This window comes from Helianthus annuus, chromosome 15, assembly GCF_002127325.2.
Source record: "Helianthus annuus cultivar XRQ/B chromosome 15, HanXRQr2.0-SUNRISE, whole genome shotgun sequence".
In the NCBI taxonomy this organism is placed as follows: Eukaryota; Viridiplantae; Streptophyta; class Magnoliopsida; order Asterales; family Asteraceae; genus Helianthus; species Helianthus annuus.
Genome location: NC_035447.2, coordinates 384,537 through 403,441, shown reverse-complemented (window position 1 = coordinate 403,441; position 18,905 = coordinate 384,537). Strand labels below are relative to the sequence as shown.

Genomic DNA, 18,905 nt, shown 5'->3' with positions numbered 1-18,905 from the left:
AGGTAGTGTTTTTAAAAAAAATAAGAGTTTACTAAAAAAAATTAAAATATAAATGGATAACAATTTTTACCTAAGGGGTGCAGACAAAAAAATTCCAAAGGGTGCGGACGAAAAATTTCAAGGGGTGCGGACGGGATTTTCGACGGAACTTAACACTAAATTTTTTTTTTCCCGAGGGTGCGCCCGCCCACCTTGGGCAATACTTCAGTCCGCCCCTGGTTCGACATAGTGGCGGATCTAGCATAAAAGTTCAGGGGTATTCATTTTTTTTTTTTTGTTGATCAATAAAAATTTTGACACTACGCGGATGGAGTTGAAGGGTACTTTTATACTACAGAGACAGAGTTGATGGGTAGCCCGGGTTACCCCTCCTTATACACTGGCTCCGCCGGCCCTGGTTTGACATCACACCGAGAGGCTCAAAAAACACATGTTTGTTGTATTCGTCACCTTTTGGCATTACTCCTACACAATTCAAATATTATATAATAATCACCTTTTGTAATGCAACTAAATCACAGATGCGACAAGTTAATTTTAACTAGTGATCAGATGAAAACCTGTATATGTATAAGTAAAATTAAATCACGTACATGTATCCTGATCAATATACTAATAATAGTTAAGTTAGAATATCCTGATCAATATACTAATAATAGTTTAACTAAGAATGTAAATTAATAAACCAAACTGTTTTAATACTTCTTTGCAAGATTATTCAAAAACGAAATAATAATAACAACAAACTATATAAATCTGAATCAAATCACTTGGTTTGGTTCCTCTATTGAGACTTATCCAGCTTCTTGGTCTCAACACGACCATCCGTTCCAGCCATCATCACATACTTGTCCTTTCTAGTCAAATTAGTGCATTCAAATCCAAGTGTATCCCCTATCACTCTTTGAATATAGTTTGCCACCTCAAATGCAGATTTCCCGCCTTTGCAAGTAAGTTCCAGAGGCAGTTGATTCAAGAAGGTTATCTCGTACGTTGGCCTAGGGTTCATGTATACAAAATATGGGTCCAAGGACTTATACCCACGAGCCGTTGTCCCATAGAACACAGTTTGTTTTGTATTAATAGCAACTGGCACGATCCTGTCTGTAAGTTCTGCAAAAAGAGCGCTAAATCGAAGCAAGAAGGGTTCTCTAGATGTAGTTCCCTCCGGGCAAATGACCAAATCACCCTCTTCCAACAGTTTTTTAATATGTGCGGCATCTTTATCTCTCTCCCTTGCCAATGCAACCGCTTTAATAGGTGAAATTAACTCAGAGAATTTACTAATGCTATACGTGACACAACTTATCTTTCTTCCTAGGGCGACAGCAGTGACCACAGGGTCTATGACGGTACGATGGTTGCACACAAAGAGCACCCCACTTTGTCCTTGTTTAGGAGGGGGCGGTGGGGTGCCCTTAATAACAAGTTTGATTCCAAGGATCTTGTAGTTGTAGTATACAATCTTTTCGGGTAAAGGTATGTTGAGGTAAATTCTAAGGATGGATAGGAAAATGCCTATGGGCATCCATAGGAAGGTAAGTAGAGCCGCGAGTGGTGTAGGCCTTTGCAGTAGACGTCCTTCGTGGAAAATGATGGGGCGTAGAAGCTTGTTTCTTGGTAAGGGCTCGCATCTTGTTCTTGGTACCATATAACCTTCCTGCACTCAATCACATTACGTACGGTAAGAACAACAATCATTTGTTTTTATTTGAAATGTAAAGTAAACTTCAAATCTTTCAAGGTGGTTAAAAGTGTCTTTTTCACTCTTGGCTTTCCCATGTGCTTATCACGTGTTTCCTTTATTATGCGATTCAATTGGCCCTCGTGTCATGGGGACCTTCAAACCCATGCACGAACTAACAAAATTAAATGGGATTAAACGTATGGTGGAAATTTAAAGCTTACTACATTAAATTTACAAAACTAGCATCATTTCATTTGACCCTTTCAAGCATAAGAAGATACTTAATATAGATGCTATGACTTTCATGGTCTAAAATAGTTACACAATACACACACACACGAATTATAACTCTTATATATGTTTCGTATATATTGAAAATAAATACAAATAAAAATGATCTTACAAAATTACAAATATATCAAAGTCTTTCTGTATGTTTCTCATAAATATTTTGCTTCTCATTCGATATTTGATTCTATATACATACCCACTACGCAGACGCATATGTATATGTGCATACATTCGCATTATAAATTTTAGTTTTTTCATCATATTTAAGATCGAAAACAACAAACCCTTTGCATGAGGCCTCGCATGTACATGATCCGAGATGTCAAGTCAACTTGCTGATGTATACAACTACGTATACTTACCCTAGATTTTTACAAAAGACTACTTTCACGACTTAAACCCGTGGCATTTAGGTCACATGACAACAACCTTAATGTTACTCTCCCAATTATATAAGATGAATATTATTAAAATATAAAAGAAAACTTTAAATTAAATGTTTTATTGGCCACATAACTATATCATGTCTATTTCACATGACAGGCTTGTGCAATTCCAGCTTTAGAAAAAAGAAAAAATAAACATAATTTATGACTCCATTTATGAGCATACTTATTCATGGCTGGCTTTTAAGTATATAACGTTTGTTTTGGGCCTCTAGTTTTTTGGGTCCGCATTTTTTTTCTTTTTAAGCTAATTATTTATATTATTAACTATATATATTTTATCATAAACTTTTTAGTTTATTGTTGTTGGTCTCAGTTGGAAATAGTGAGAACTAGTTTTTTTAGCGTTGCGCGTTGCGGTGAAACCGAGCAAATGATAATTTAAAATAAACGTGATTTGAAAATAAAGTATGTTGTTTAGAAAGTCAAACCATTAGAACAGTTTAGTTTATCATCGTACTGTTTTATGATAACAAACAAATACTTTATTTTGAGTATAACTTTGTTTTTAACAAAACTTAAGAGAAAAAATCAAACACAACTACGTACTTAAGTTTTTAGAAAAAAGTTATAAACGTAAACTATTAAAGAAGTATCAAATTAATTGATAAATTGATATATGTTTAAAAAAGAAAAAATAATTAACAATAAAAATGGTAAAGGAAATATATATGATTTTTAAAAAGGAAAAAAATAAAAAATATGACATTAAAAGTAAATATAATAATAAACCATTATAATATATTGATTAGTTTTTTTTTTTTTTTTTTTTTTTGGGGGGGGAGGTGTTAGGTTTTTTGGTGTGTTCACATTGGTTCTCACAATAAAGGTGGTTCTCAAATGAACACGCAGAACACAATGAATCGCCTATTTTTTCAATCCTAAAAACCTAAAAAGCAAATGAAAATGTTGCAAATGTAAGATTTTAGGTTTCTGGGGGGGTTGGGGTTTAGGTTTTTGGGGGGGTTAGGTTTTTTTAGGGTTTTTTTAGGGGGGGGGGGGGTTAGTTTTTAGCATTTAGCTTGGGGGTTATGTTTTTTTAAGTTTTTTGGTGTGTTCACATTGGTTCTCACAATAAAGGTGGTTCTCAAATGAACACGCAGAACACAATGAATCGCCTATTTTTTCAATCCTAAAAACCTAAAAAGCAAATGAAAATGTTGGAAATGTAAGATTTATTGTTTCTTACACTAGAATTCAAAATAAAATATGAAAAAATTTTCACTTTTTGTATAACCTAGAGTTGCATCTTACCGAGGACATGGTCCAAGATAGGACTTCATGGAGGCGTAGGATTAGGGTAAGGACTTCTAGAGGATATTGCAGTATGGTCTTAGGGGTATTTTAGGGACGTAGGTTTTTCTTATTCTTTAAGTGACTTTACCAGCGATTGACTTCTTGTGTTTATGCCGGAATGAGGTTGTATGCTATTATACTTGATTGACAATATATTGCGTCACTCTGATTACTTTCTTGGTATAGGTGACTTCTTTTTTCTATATTCTATTTGTCTATATTCTTTGACTTGATATGTTGGTATGTTGTTCGTCTTGAAGCCGAGTGATGTGTGTAAAATGCAACATATAAAACACATCAATTAAGGCATAAAACTAACCCTTTTTAAGTACTAATGTTGGAAAAAGAGTGTTTTTGTCTTCCTTTTGTATTTTCAGGATGAAATGAGCTCAAAATCACAAAAGAAGCAAAAAGACCACTAATTCTACCATAAATACAAGAAAAGGAACAAAAGTGGACTGCCCGGACCCTCAACGGCACCTCCCAAGACAAAGAGAAGAAAACAGAGTCTGAACACGCCCCGTGTCCAGCGAACACGGGGGCGTGCCCAGGAAGCAGCAGAAAAGACAAACCAGTAGAAGCTTCCATTGATCACCACGGGGCCGTGTCCAGCGAGCACGGGGGCGTGGTGAAAGTACAGCAGGCGCATTAATTGTAATTCGCAATTACAATTAATGAAGAGAGAGAGTGTCAGACGGGCACGGGGCCGTGTCCAGCGTTCTGTCCAGCCTATAAATAGAGGAGCTTGGTTTCATTCTCTCTCATCCCTTGGCACACCACCTCTCTCACACCTCATCCACCACCCACCACCACCATATCACCATCATCCACCACCATCATCCATTGTCCATCGTAGAGTGTGTGAGTCGTCTCGGGATCCAAGATTGATCGTAAGAGTTCTTGACAATCAAGGCCATGTTTGTCTAAGTCTCTTACATCACTTGGTGAAGACAAGTGTTTAGTATAATACTTTTTATTTTTAATCTTTTGCACTTTTTATTTGGTTTTGTATTAATGACTTTAATAACTAGTTACTTATGTTGAAGGTGATCTTTCCTTATCGTTTGTCCGTGGTGTCTTGGCATTATTTTACTGTCTATATAAAATAAAAGATTTTCACCATTCATATCTCCACGGTCTATATGGAGGTATGTTGGCTACCTGGTCGGGGGTTAAGGGAACGGTTTGGTAAGGGTCTTGCCCTTGTTCAGCGTTTAGAGGTCCTGCTTGGGACCTGGGTCAAATTTAGTAGGATCTCCTTCAATGCCCATAGGTATTGGATGGCGGGGATCCAAACTCTTTGACCCCCTCATAAGTTAACTACTATTAATACTATAACCCGGCTATTTAGGACTGTATCCCTGCTGACTCAGACTACTTAGCCGAGGGTAACGTCACCGCCAAAAGCGGGGCCTACCACAATTTGCATTAATAACTTAATTCATTATCTTTCAATAATCCGACCCTTTAGGATTGTATCCTTGCTGACTCAAACTACTGGGTTGAGGGTAACGTCGCCTTCAAAAGAGAGGCCTACTACAATAACTAAGATAATCTCTTAAACAAGTGCAAAAGTGCGAAAATAATCAAAGGTTATACTAATACACGTGTCGGATCCAAGTGATTCATCTTGTCTATCTGTTTTTATTTTATTTTATTTTTCAGCATTTAGTTAGTTTTTATTTTTCTTAGTTTAAATCATTTTTTCTAACCTTTTGATTTGATTAGACGTTGAGGATAAACCGGTATTAAAAGCTCTTGTGTCCTTGGACGACCTCGGTATCTTACCAACACTATACTACGTCCACGATGGGTGCACTTGCCCATATGTGTGTTTAGTGTTAGTAAATATCGTGTTTTATAAATTTAAAACTTGGCTAAAAGTGTAAAAAGGGCTTAATTAAACATCTAAAAACATATACACACTGACACGCATCAAGTTTTTGGCGCCGTTGCCGGGGACACAAGGATTTTAAGAAAGTTAGGAATCAACGGCCTAATCATCTTTTTATTTTTCTTTAATTTTTAGGATTTTTTTTAGATTTTTTTCAGCTTCTGCAGAGCTCAGCACGGGGCCGTGCCCGCTGAACACGCCCCGTGCCCAATCATTGGAACTGGCAATCCTGTTTTATATCAGACAGTAGGCTGAACACGGGGTCGTGTCCACTCAACACGCCCCCGTGCCCAAGATTCAGTTGCTGAAAACAGAACCGTTCGATCCCGGCGGTTGGTAATTTCTGATACAAACATGAGTGATAGTGATTCTTTTTACTTTCGGCACTTTTATGGTTTGTGGTGTCGAATATGTGGAGGCGAACACGAGGAATTAAAATGTTTCTTCCTCACTTATAGGCCACACTATATAGACCCACCGATTCCGTGTAACCTTAAGAGGGGCGAAAGTAAAAATAAACACTATTTCTCCCTCGAATGAGCCCAGCCAGATATTCTAGGAGAAATGCTCCTTGACGAGTTATTTCAACTAGAAGAACTACTTCTAAATTGGTCAAAAGAACTTAGGAAGGATTTTTTAGATCCATCCCAAGAAGATGACCATGAGGAAATGTTGGAACCGCATTCTGACAACCTCGTTGCTCCCGAAAATACCTTTCTTCCTAAGCAATACGTGGACGATAGTCGTCCCTGTGCCGATTGTGCCGTGAAGGACTCCCCATCGACCTCGTTCGGTGCATACATAGACCTGAGCGATTCGGCATACACCTTCTTTAACGAGAGCCCGGGAAAGGGTTGGACTTGTCCACCTAGAATGAAAATAGGAATTACCCTCACCGACAACCTCTTGCGTTCTCGCCTTAGTATAGGACAATTAAGGTATCTTAGGCACTTTGGGGTTGTTCCAACAAGTCAGAAGCCACCCGATACAAATTAGCTCCTTAATAAAGACAAAACTTCATAAGTCAGCCCTCCGACACGGGGCCGTGTCCGGTCACCACGCCCCCGTGTTCGCTCAGAAGATTTTCTGCTGATTCTGTCAGAATACGGACAAAATGTGTCAGGATTTTCTTTGCACACGGGGCCGTGTCCAGCAGACACGGGGCCGTGTTCAGTGTGCTGTCGTTTTCTTTAAATGCAGCCTGAATCCTGCTCATTTTTGACCACTCCACCAAGCAGAGATCCCTGGAATCTTCACATATACCATCCTAGGTAAGTACCAAAAGAAGGTTCCTAAGGACCATCTTGTCTTCTCCACTTTTGTTCATTTCCTCTTCTTCCAAAAATTTTTCAAACCCTACCTCCATGGAAGCTTGGAAACCCATAATTCCAACCTTCTATGCAAGGTTTGTAGGAGTTTTCGCTATGGATTCTTGTCTAAAGATAGTTCTATAACTTTGTTTTTAAATTATCTGAGCTCATAACACAACGAAAGTATATGGAAATAATTTAAAAACCTAGAACCATTAGACAAAAATTCCTGCAGACAGTTGAACACGGGGCCGTGCTCACTGAGCACGGGGCCGTGTTCGAGGTACTGTTTTGCAAAAATTTAGTTATCCTCGGCTTATTTCGCAGAAAATGGCCAGCCGAAACAGCGGAGCATCTTCAAGGAATAACCGAAATGGAAGGAGATCGTCCGCCGCGGAGGATTCCCTAGTAAACTACGTTTACGCTTTAAGGGAAGCCGTAGACGAAATGACAAGTGTAGAAGAAGCTTTAGTGGACCGCGTTAATCATCTGACGATAAGTTTGGAGGGCTGCTTGCAAGAAGTGAACCTTTTGCACCAAAGGTTAAACCTTCTTGCTTCCCCGCCTTTGGTTCCAGTGATAACACACAGGGCGTGGAATGTAGTACCCGAGGTTATCATCCCAGCAGAATGGCACGCCTTGCACCAAGTACCGCAACCAAGGGTAGTGCAAGGAGTCCCGGTAAGCGCTCCTCCTCAAGATACCGAAGAGAATGAGGCTACCTTCTACCTCCCAAGGGAGATAGAAGAATGGCTTTGAGTGAAAACCGAGGAGCCATGGGCTAAAAAAATGTTTCTACATTGGGAAGTTATTCCCAAAATTTTCCTAAATAAGTAGAACCTTTATGATAACCTTATGTATCCCTTGGTTAATTAGCTATCTTTATGTAATTCCTCTATGGTTAGCAATGTTATGATGGTTTTTATGATTTATGGACTCATGGTGGTAATGGATGAAAAAGGGAACAAGAAAAAATGGAACCATGCAGAAGAACAGAACAAACCGACAAAAATCTCCATATCAGAAGGCTCAACACGGGCCGTGCCCAACCAACACGGCCCCGTGCTGAGCCCCCTGCAGGAAATCACCCAGTTCAGGTAACTGGACACGGGCCGTGTTCAGCGGACACGCCCCCGTGTCCAGGCTTCTGTTTCAATTCTATAATTTTTGTTACTGGCACTTGACCACGGGGCCGTGCCCGGTAAACACGGGGCCGTGTCCAGAATGCCAGTAACACAAATCTTTGTTTTTAAACACACTTTTTCACATTCTAATCAACCAAAAACTTTATTTTTGGACACATTGAGGACAATGTGTAATTTAAGTGTGGGGGGATGCTAAAACCTTGAAATTTTGCAAAATCCTAAAACAAGCCTTACACAAAACTCTATTGGAACCGCTAAACACCCCAAAAATTTTTTTTTCAAAAAACTTTTTCATTTTTTTTATTATTTACTTGTCTTAGTTTAAGTTGGGAATAACAAGTGATAAAAGGGTTATATTTTTTTAAATTTACAACCGATAGCGTCGTGATAAAAAGAACTAACATAAGAAAATTATGAAACGGTATAACAAGTCTAGTTAAAAATTCGATTATATATGCTTGGTCACATTAAAAACCCATTCCCACAAAAGTGAGTTTTGAGCCTTTATTGAGCATAAAAATATACATATTTAGATTAAATGCTCATTTTTCGTTTCTTGTGTGAATAGCCGCTCGGTCTTTACAAATCTAGAACTTGCCACGACGATACATTCCCGGTCCTTACCAACTTAAACCCAAGTAAGTAAATGATGGAGGCATTAGGACTAATTATTTTTCTTTCAAAACCATTATTTTTCATTTTTTTTACCTACCCAAAAATCCCCCTAGAAAACCCCTTTGAGTCTAAACCTTTCATTTCATTACCCCCAAAACTAATTTTTTTTACCCACCAAAAACCTTTTTCATTTTTCACCTTTATTTTAGTAACAAGCTCGGTTTTTCATAAACATACCCTCTATGTGACGAAAAAAAAAAAATATGAAGTCAAAAACAAACAAAAGCTACAAAAGCTTGTTTGGAGAAATACTTCAAAAATAAATGTCACTAAAAACAAGGTATTTTACGAAAACCGACACTTGTTACGATTTTCGCCCTTTTTACTAACCACTAACCAACCACCCACCTTTATACCCAAGCCTTCACCCCAAAAGTCCTCTTGATATTTACAAAGGTAAAAAGTTAAAAAGGAGGAGGATTGATCGCTTGGCAAGCCTATGGAAAACGTAAGTCCGTGCCGCTCTCGAGTGATTCACTTAAATATACACCTTCGGCCGAGTGTTGAGTGATCTCCCGTGAGGTATGTGAACTTGTATATAAATGGAATTTTAATAAGGCATGTTATGCCAAAATAAGTAGTTTATCTTATGAAAAGTTCAAAATAAATCATAACGAATAGGATTGTAAATAAAATAAAAATAAAACCTATAAAAACCTTGGATTCCCGACACTCTAGGACAAGCTAAAAACTTCTCTTCTACCTATTCCATTTGGGAGTGTAAGCCACATTAAAAGAGTTTTGCTTGAGGACAAGCAAAAGTTCAAGTGTGGGGGTATTTGATGTGTGTAAAATGCAACATATAAAACACATCAATTAAGGCATAAAACTAACCCTTTTTAAGTACTGATGTTGGAAAAAGAGTGTTTTTGTCTTCCTTTTGTATTTTCAGGATGAAATGAGCTCAAAATCACAAAAGAAGCAAAAAGACCACTAATTCTACCATAAATACAAGAAAAGGAACAAAAGTGGACTGCCCGGACCCTCAACGGCACCTCCCAAGACAAAGAGAAGAAAACAGAGTCTGAACACGCCCCGTGTCCAGCGAACACGGGGGCGTGCCCAGGAAGCAGCAGAAAAGACAAACCAGTAGAAGCTTCCATTGCTCACCACGGGGCCGTGTCCAGCGAGCACGGGGGCGTGGTGAAAGTACAGCAGGCGCATTAATTGTAATTCGCAATTACAATTAATGAAGAGAGAGAGTGTCAGACGGGCACGGGGCCGTGTCCAGCGGACACGGGGCCGTGTCCAGCGTTCTGTCCAGCCTATAAATAGAGGAGCTTGGTTTCATTCTCTCTCATCCCTTGGCACACCACCTCTCTCACACCTCATCCACCACCCACCACCACCATATCACCATCATCCATTGTCCATCGTAGAGTGTGTGAGTCGTCTCGGGATCCAAGATTGATCGTAAGAGTTCTTGACAATCAAGGCCATGTTTGTCTAAGTCTCTTACATCACTTGGTGAAGACAAGTGTTTAGTATAATACTTTTTATTTTTAATCTTTTGCACTTTTTATTTGGTTTTGTATTAATGACTTTAATAACTAGTTACTTATGTTGAAGGTGATCTTTCCTTATCGTTTGTCCGTGGTGTCTTGGCATTATTTTACTGTCTATATAAAATAAAAGATTTTCACCATTCATATCTCCACGGTCTATATGGAGGTATGTTGGCTACCTGGTCGGGGGTTAAGGGAACGGTTTGGTAAGGGTCTTGCCCTTGTTCAGCGTTTAGAGGTCCTGCTTGGGACCTGGGTCAAATTTAGTAGGATCTCCTTCAATGCCCATAGGTATTGGATGGCGGGGATCCAAACTCTTTGACCCCCTCATAAGTTAACTACTATTAATACTATAACCCGGCTATTTAGGACTGTATCCCTGCTGACTCAGACTACTTAGCCGAGGGTAACGTCACCGCCAAAAGCGGGGCCTACCACAATTTGCATTAATAACTTAATTCATTATCTTTCAATAATCCGACCCTTTAGGATTGTATCCTTGCTGACTCAAACTACTGGGTTGAGGGTAACGTCGCCTTCAAAAGAGAGGCCTACTACAATAACTAAGATAATCTCTTAAACAAGTGCAAAAGTGCGAAAATAATCAAAGGTTATACTAATACACGTGTCGGATCCAAGTGATTCATCTTGTCTATCTGTTTTTATTTTATTTTATTTTTCAGCATTTAGTTAGTTTTTATTTTTCTTAGTTTAAATCATTTTTTCTAACCTTTTGATTTGATTAGACGTTGAGGATAAACCGGTATTAAAAGCTCTTGTGTCCTTGGACGACCTCGGTATCTTACCAACACTATACTACGTCCACGATGGGTGCACTTGCCCATATGTGTGTTTAGTGTTAGTAAATATCGTGTTTTATAAATTTAAAACTTGGCTAAAAGTGTAAAAAGGGCTTAATTAAACATCTAAAAACATATACACACTGACACGCATCACCGAGGGTCTCTTCTGGAAGCAGCCTCTCTATCCCTAGGGATAGAGGAAAGGCCTGTCTACATCCCACCCTCCCCAGACCCTATAAGTAGCTTTGCTATTTGTGAGATTTACTGGGTATGGTTGTTGTTGTTGTTGTGTAGGTTAAATTACCAACATGTATGTAAGCTACGTGTAGGTAAAAAATATGGTTTTTTATGTATATATAATACACATATGAATGTAAAAAACATAAAATTTAAAAAAAATATGAAACTTAAATCCCAAAATTTAGTGTTTTAGAGTTGTTCTTTTCGTTCTCGCAATATTTAGTGTTTTGTAATGATCCTCGTGAGAACCGCGAGAACCAATGTGAACACAACAAAATAACCTAAAAAACCCTAAAAAAAACCTAACCCCCTCCCCCAAGCTAAATGCTAAAAACTAAATCCCCCAAAACCTAAAAAAACCTAACCCACCCCTACCCAAGCTAAATGCTAAAAACTAAACCCTAAAAAAAATCTAAAAAACACACAATTTTTTTTAAATATTTTTTACTTAAAAATCGATACTTTTAGTAGCCAATTTTTTTTAATAACGAAATATAGCGAATTTAAGTAAAAATATTAAAAAAAAATGTGTGTTTTTTAGCTATTTTTGGTTGTGTTCACATTGGTTCTCGCGGTTCTCGCAATAAAGGGTGGTTCCCAACGGATCATTCTCATATATATATATATATATATATATATATATATATATATATATATTATATATATATAATATCAGTTCTATGGACAATAAATGTTGGGTAACCAAATAAGCTCTCATCCACCCCATGTTTAAGTTGTAACATTGGTATCAAAGTCAAACTCGGAGTGAGGACCGAACCCTTAAAACTCCAACAATGTACACTAAAAATAATTTCAGAAAATTTTGGTAAAACTAACACTACCAGCGAAAAATCGGGAGGGCCAGGGCACCCCGAGCCACCAAGATGCTCCGCCAGTATGAGTATGATTGAACGTTATACACCTTTACTAAACCACATATATATAACATATAGCCTAATATGGGAGGATCAATTGAGAAGAAAATTTTAATTGAGAAAAAAATAACAAAAGGTATAATTGAAAAATATTAAATAGTTTTTCTCTCATCTCATTTATTATTATTTTTAACTAATTAATTATTCCGAAATACTATCATCTTCTACACATATTTTTTTCCTACACACATCAAAATTTATCCTACAAATTTCGAAATTTATCTTACGCGTAGAAATTTATCGTACACATATCAAAATTTCTCTTATACTTTATCTTACATAGCTCATCAAAATTTATCTTATATTTTATCTTATATAGCTCGGAATTTATCATGCGCACCTTGTAATTTATCATACACTCTAAATTATTATTATTATTTTTTAGAAAAAATTTATATTTTGAAAATATGTTACAAATTTAATGTAGTTAGTTATTAAAGAGGAAGACTAAAAATTAATGTTACAAATCTAATATACCTTACAATAACATTAAAATATAAATATCAAATAAAACAAAATGAAACATTCTTATTATTGTTAAAAAATTATAAAGAATTTCTTCAAATTTGCTAATAAATAGATTATCAATTTATAGGTTTATTCTGTATATAAACCTGACCAGAAATAAAATTCTTGAAGAGGTAATAAATGAATTGCAGTTATTGTCAAAAAACAAACTGAAATGAGTGTGTGTGTGTGTGTTTCGGATCTAAACTTATATGAAATGGTTGCCATATAATAAGCTAACATTTTGTGATATAATAAAAAAATACATAATTGTTATCTAACTCTAGATGTAAACTATTTAAACCTACAATTGTATGACTGGTTTTCTGTGTTATCTAACTCTCTTAGTTCCTTTGACATATATTGTTGAGTTTATTTTTAGTTTCCGGTTTTGTTTTCCTTTTTATTCATGTTGGAGTTTTATTTTCGTTGCTAACTTTTACTTTTAGTTTATATATTTTTTCATCTAAAAGAAGAAAGGTAGGTGATGGGGTTTGGGTGTGTTTGCTTGATCTTTAAATGAGGTTGTTAGTATTATTGTATATGTGACGAGTGTTGATATTGGTTGTAGATAGTGGTTCGGGTTGTAAAGAGTGGTAGGTGGTTGTTACACTGCATATGTTATGTTGTTGATTTCCTCAATGGCATTTGCTGCCTTAAAGATCAGTAGTTTGATAGAAAAAATAAAAGTTATATATATATGACATGATAATAATAAAAATACCTTGCAAATTGACATGAAATCTTTGTCAGTCTCACTATCTCCAAGACCCAAATCAGGCAGATTCGAACCGCTAAACTCTTGCAAAATGGCAGTTTTTTTAAGTGGGCCAAAAAGAACACCAGGCCCCTTAACCAACCCGGTGGCTCGACCCGATTTTGAGACCTCGAGTTCAGTCCCCAACACCTTATCAGCCCCTAGATAATTTTTCACAAAGGGTTCAACCATAACCCTCGGGCTCGATGTCACCACATACCTTTTCCCAAATGAGTTGAACACCCTCCACGAATCGGGGCGAACATCACCTGCATAGAATCGAGGTAACACCGAGTTTGAAACAAGTTCAATATCCCGGATTCTTAGCCCGACAAATGAGATGAAAATATAAAGATGAGTGGCGGTTGGTTCAGAAAAGAGGGAAATGATGTAGAGGAATGGGAAGGCTAGTAATAGAAAGATGGCCCGAAAAATGCTTCCGGCTTCAAGTGCTATGAGGAAGTAGTACGGGAACGGGTTGTGGGAAACAAGAAGGGTACCGTTGAGATCCGAGGCGATGGTTTGGTCGGATCTCGATTTTGTACTGCATATTGAGATGGGTTCGAAATTGGGTTGATGAGACATTGTGGGATTATGGCTATAAAGTTGTTTGGTATGAGTTACGAAGATGAAATGTTGGAGGGGTTTAAAAAGAAGTTGGAGGATGGACGCATTGAGTACTATAATTTCTTTATTATTGTATTTTTATTTTTGTTTTTGTTTTTGTGAGGTTTTATTGTTTATCATGCAAAAGTGACGCGCATGTGAGAAGATGAAAACTACATCCTTTACAAACAAATTATTATATAGAAAGAAGAGATTACTATAATAATTACATAAAAAATTGAATATTTTTTTAACTTTGATGCATAAGACACTTATAGACATATATACGAATTTAACAAATATGAACAATGTTTGTCCGTTTCATTCATTTAACTTAACCGAACACTTAAATGAACAAATTTTCTTGTATGTGTTTGCTTATTAAAAAATGAACGTGTTAATGTTCGTTTATGTTGATTCATTAATATTTCAAATGAATGTAAATGAACTGACATAATCTAACGCAACTAAATGAACATAAGCGAAGAAAATTATCGTGTTCCTATTAGTCCATTGTTCGAGTATACAAGACTTGGTTATAAAATTCGATTGATCTAATGGGTTGATGCATGATAATAATTAGTATTACTAATAATTAATCAATTAATTTAAAAAAATGTAATTAAACATAAATGTTGTCTATAAACAGAACATATGTTTACATTCGATCATTTAGTTATATATCATGTTTTTTCATGTTTACTCGTCTATTAAGTAAACAACTAGAAATAAACGTCCTACCAATAAGTTTGTGAATGGTTCCAGCTACTAGTTTGCAGGCCTATATGGTTATATAACCACTATAAATTAAGAAAGCACTATATAAAAAATTTATTATGCAGTTTATATATGTAACAATTAGGGGCTGTTTGTTTACCTCTTAATAAGGCTCTTAATGGTTCAGACCTCTTACTGGTTCAGCAGTTAAAGGTTCAGACTGTTTGTTTCACGAGCAGGTGTCTGAATGGTTCAGACATTTGCCTCTGAATGGTTAAGATTTATATAGAGTATGAATGGTTAAGACCTCTAATCTGAATTAGTCAGACATTTGCCTCTAAACGGTTAATCATTATACAGGCTCTTAATGGTTCAGACCTCTTACTGATTCAGCACTTAATGGTTCAGACCTCTTACTAGTTTAGCACTTAACCATTCAGATGTTGCCAAACAATCCCTTAGTTTGTTAAAATAGCGTTTAGCTCCAAATGTTTATTACATCTCTTTTACTCTTTATTCATTAAACTAATAAAGAAAAGTTTATTAATTATAAAAAAAATATGTTTTGGATTGCAAGTTGGCAATCAATGAATGTGGTGCAATTAAATATGAAAATGATATACCTTATCATAAATCCTTCTCTCTCTATTTAATCATAAAATAATAGCATTAATCTTATAATAAGTATTGATATTATTGTTAAACAATAATTAAGATGCATCATTAAAATGAGAACATAACACTGTCTGTTAAATATAATCATGTTAAGTATAACTTTAAATCAAGTGAGGTGACTTGTTTTTTTAAACTCATAATAAAATACAAATTTTAAAAAACGAGAGTTGCTATGCTTAGAAAAATGTGTTCCTTATAGATAACTTCCTTCATAGCGATTATAGGTCTATTTAAAGTTAAATGTATATAGCTTTTTGCATTGAGTGCTTGTAGAATTTTTTTTATAATAATATTTTTTAAGTTTTAATTAAAAAATAACTTTTAAAAATATAATTCGATGCCCATGACATTATTATCTAGTGGCATTTTGAGAGTGGCCAAGGCTTAGGGGCCATGAGGTTCTCGGTTCGATTCTTACAAGGTTTTTTTTTCCATATTTATTGGGTTTTCTCCTGAATTGGTGTATAGACGTTATCGCCTAGTGGAGATGGATATGATCGGGTGATTCCGCTGGTGACACGATACTGGTCCATCAGTGATTTAAATTTGTCATTCAAAAAAAATATAATAGTAATATAATTCAAATATACAATGCTACTCAGTTTTTTTGTCAATGTAAGTTTTAATCAAATTGAGTTGTCTATATGTCGATACATTTTAGATTAACAACGGTGTTAGTTCCTAAATCTTTTTTATACATATTTGTATTATGTTTCATTATATATGTTTGATGAATTATTGATATATTGGTGAAAATGAAATCCCATATTTGACCACCTTTTGAGGGTGTATCGAAATTGCCTCGATCTTGTTATTCACGTGGTTTCTTTCATTTACAAGTAGCACAATTTGGTAAAAAAAAAAAAAAAAAAAAAAGTATGCCTTACGCGTAGATAGAGGGGTGTAAACGAGCCGAGTCGAGCCGGCTCGGTATGTTTTTATGAAGCTCGAGCTCGGCTCGCGAGTAAAACTCAAAGCTCGAGCTTGGCTCGAGCTACTTCGAGAACAACCTCAAATGAGCTAAAAGCTCGGCTCGAGCTCGTTTCAACAGCGATTAAGCGAGTCAAAGCTCGGCTCAAGCTCAGCTCACCAATGTTATCATCATCATTATTATATTATATATATAAAAAACTAAAATTCTGTTTAGGCTCGTTTGGGCTCACGAGCCTAAACGAGTTTTGTATTTCAGGCTCGAGCTCGGGTTCGAAAACTAAACGAGCTCTATTTCAGACTCGAGCTCGGGCTCGTTAAGGCTCGACTCGTTCGAGCTTTTAACCGAGCCGATCACGAGTAGCTCTCGAGCCTCTACGCTTGTTTACACCCCTACGCGTAGAGCAACTATTCAACCCGAAGCATTTTTGCTCCACACAAGACTCGAACCCACACCAAAAGGTCATTAGCGTGTTTGAAGACTCAAGCACCAGTTGATACGAACTGGACTGAGAAGAGCCTCAGGAGACCTTAGCAGAGACCTGTAAGATCACAAGAAAGAAAACATACCGTTAGCCTCGTCACAGGGAGGGGAGCCTCTCTGTGACCAAGCTCGGGCGTGAGAATAGGTATTTGGAGAGGAGAAATAGTCAGTGAGAGAGAGGAGAGTTTAGAGAGAGAAAGTAGCGATTACCACTTGCTGGAGGTCTTGGCAGGGTATTTATATCTTTTGGGTGTGCTGACGTGGCAAGTTAGTTAGGGTCGGACCAGTTGCTATCAAGCAGTTAAGGTTGTGGGCCCCTAGTTAGTTAAGGAAGATCCTACTGGCTGATCGATCCGACTGAGTCCGCCTGGTCCGTCCAAACCCTTGCGTCATCGGTCCGACCTTGGACCATCAGTTATTCGGTCCGAGGATGGATGGTATTCGATCCGATCCAGGACGTATCCTCATTAGTGTTACTTATCAACAACTTAAGCTAAGAGTTTTATGTATGGAAAATTACCATAGATAAAAAGTAAAAAACTACTATATTTGGTAGGATACTATAGCAAGACTCCACTAAAGTAGAATAAATTAGCCTACTTTCTTGTTCGTTCGTGTGCCCGGTGGTCATACATTTGAATAAAGTACATTTAAGTGCATGTTAAATACAAAACAATTTAAGAAGTTTTATTGGATATTTTTGGGCCAAGTTTTCTTACCTCTGCGTATTATGTTTTAACTAGATGATATCATTATCCATATACTCGTTTAAAAACTGATATGCTCACTCGTAGATAAGTCAAACTTATGACCTGTATTTTTATTATTATGGATAGTTCTTGATTAAAATTGTTGTTAAATTGACTATTAAAAGTTAAGTAACAGTAAACAAATTATTTTCAACCAGAAACCTATATCTAGTGTGACACTTGTTGTGAGGAGACATTAATTGCTCAATGAAGAATACGGTTAAGCATGTTATATTACCCACCCTCTTTTAAATTAAATTAAATTTGGTATTAAATACTACTAGGCGGTCTATATATAAATAATAATGGGTGGATCGGCAGCCATGTGTCCTTTTATTTTAGTAAAAACTAATAATAATATTTATTATTATTATTATTATTTGTTGTACAAAAACAATGACAACACATTATTAACTAGAATATGAAACGATATATATTGTTTCGGCGGTGGAGAATGAAGATCGGGTCGTTGGCAGTCACCATTGTGGATCATAAATACGGAGGCCTGCGCCCCAACTGAATCCGGTAATTTGCTGGCTTATTAAATAAAACTAAAGAAAGATATCACTTCACTTGCAAACATTCTTTTTCCTCTTTTATCCACGGGTTCGTTCAACTATTCCTTCGTTTATGCATGTGATCGATGTACCTAAGCCTTTCTCAATTTTTTATCTTTTTTAAGGACGAGAATACCCTCGGATCAACACTATTTACATACCAATTGTATATTTGTTAAATACTTATACACTACAATAATCGGGAAGATTCATAAAACTACTTTGGATCATTTAAGGCTCGGGCGGCCCGATGGGCTTAGCAGTATCCCAACCCGGGCCAATGTCATGCCTTTTTGGCCTTGGATTAGTGTCCTACTTCGTTTAGTACTGATGTTATGCTTTCCCAACCGAAGCGATGGCATGCTCTCCTAACCGAGCCATATTATACTACGGTTTTGGTCCAGTTGAAGACTTGGGGTGTAACCTCAATACCTCATCATGAACTACTCGTTTTTCTGATCCACAATTACTTGGATGAATGAGATTAGACATCCTTTAAAGGATTTAAATTTATTGATTGGCTAGCTCGATGAATAAGAGTTGATCCTACTTTATTAAATTAATTTGTTGAATTGAAAAAATGATTTAAATATATTGACATTTTTCTTAATGAAATTAATGATTTATCTCATCTACAATTACTCGGATGAACGGAGTTGGCCCTCTTTAATTTTTAATCAAGTTGATGATTTAATG

The 18,905-nt window shown here is 36.4% G+C and overlaps 1 protein-coding gene across 1 annotated transcript; it reads right to left on the bottom strand.

Annotated features, from left to right (window-relative positions):
- Positions 1-656: 656 nt before the first annotated feature.
- LOC110909897 (glycerol-3-phosphate 2-O-acyltransferase 6) lies at positions 657-14,140 on the bottom strand. Its single transcript, XM_022154631.2, has 2 exons — positions 13,459-14,140; positions 657-1,660 (listed from the first exon to the last, which is right to left on the bottom strand). Exons 1-2 carry the CDS (start codon positions 14,074-14,076, stop codon positions 785-787), a joined length of 1,494 nt encoding a protein of 497 aa, XP_022010323.1. The 5' UTR covers positions 14,077-14,140; the 3' UTR covers positions 657-784.
- Between the last annotated feature and the right edge of the window lie 4,765 nt (positions 14,141-18,905).

Coding starts and splice junctions, on each gene's coding strand:
- LOC110909897 (XM_022154631.2), bottom strand. CDS start 14,076: ATGTCTCATCAACCCAATTTCGAACCCATCTCAATATGCAGTACAAAA. Junction 1,661..13,458: donor ATTTCATGTCAATTTGCAAG/GTATTTTTATTA, acceptor GATTGAGTGCAG/GAAGGTTATATGGTACCAAG.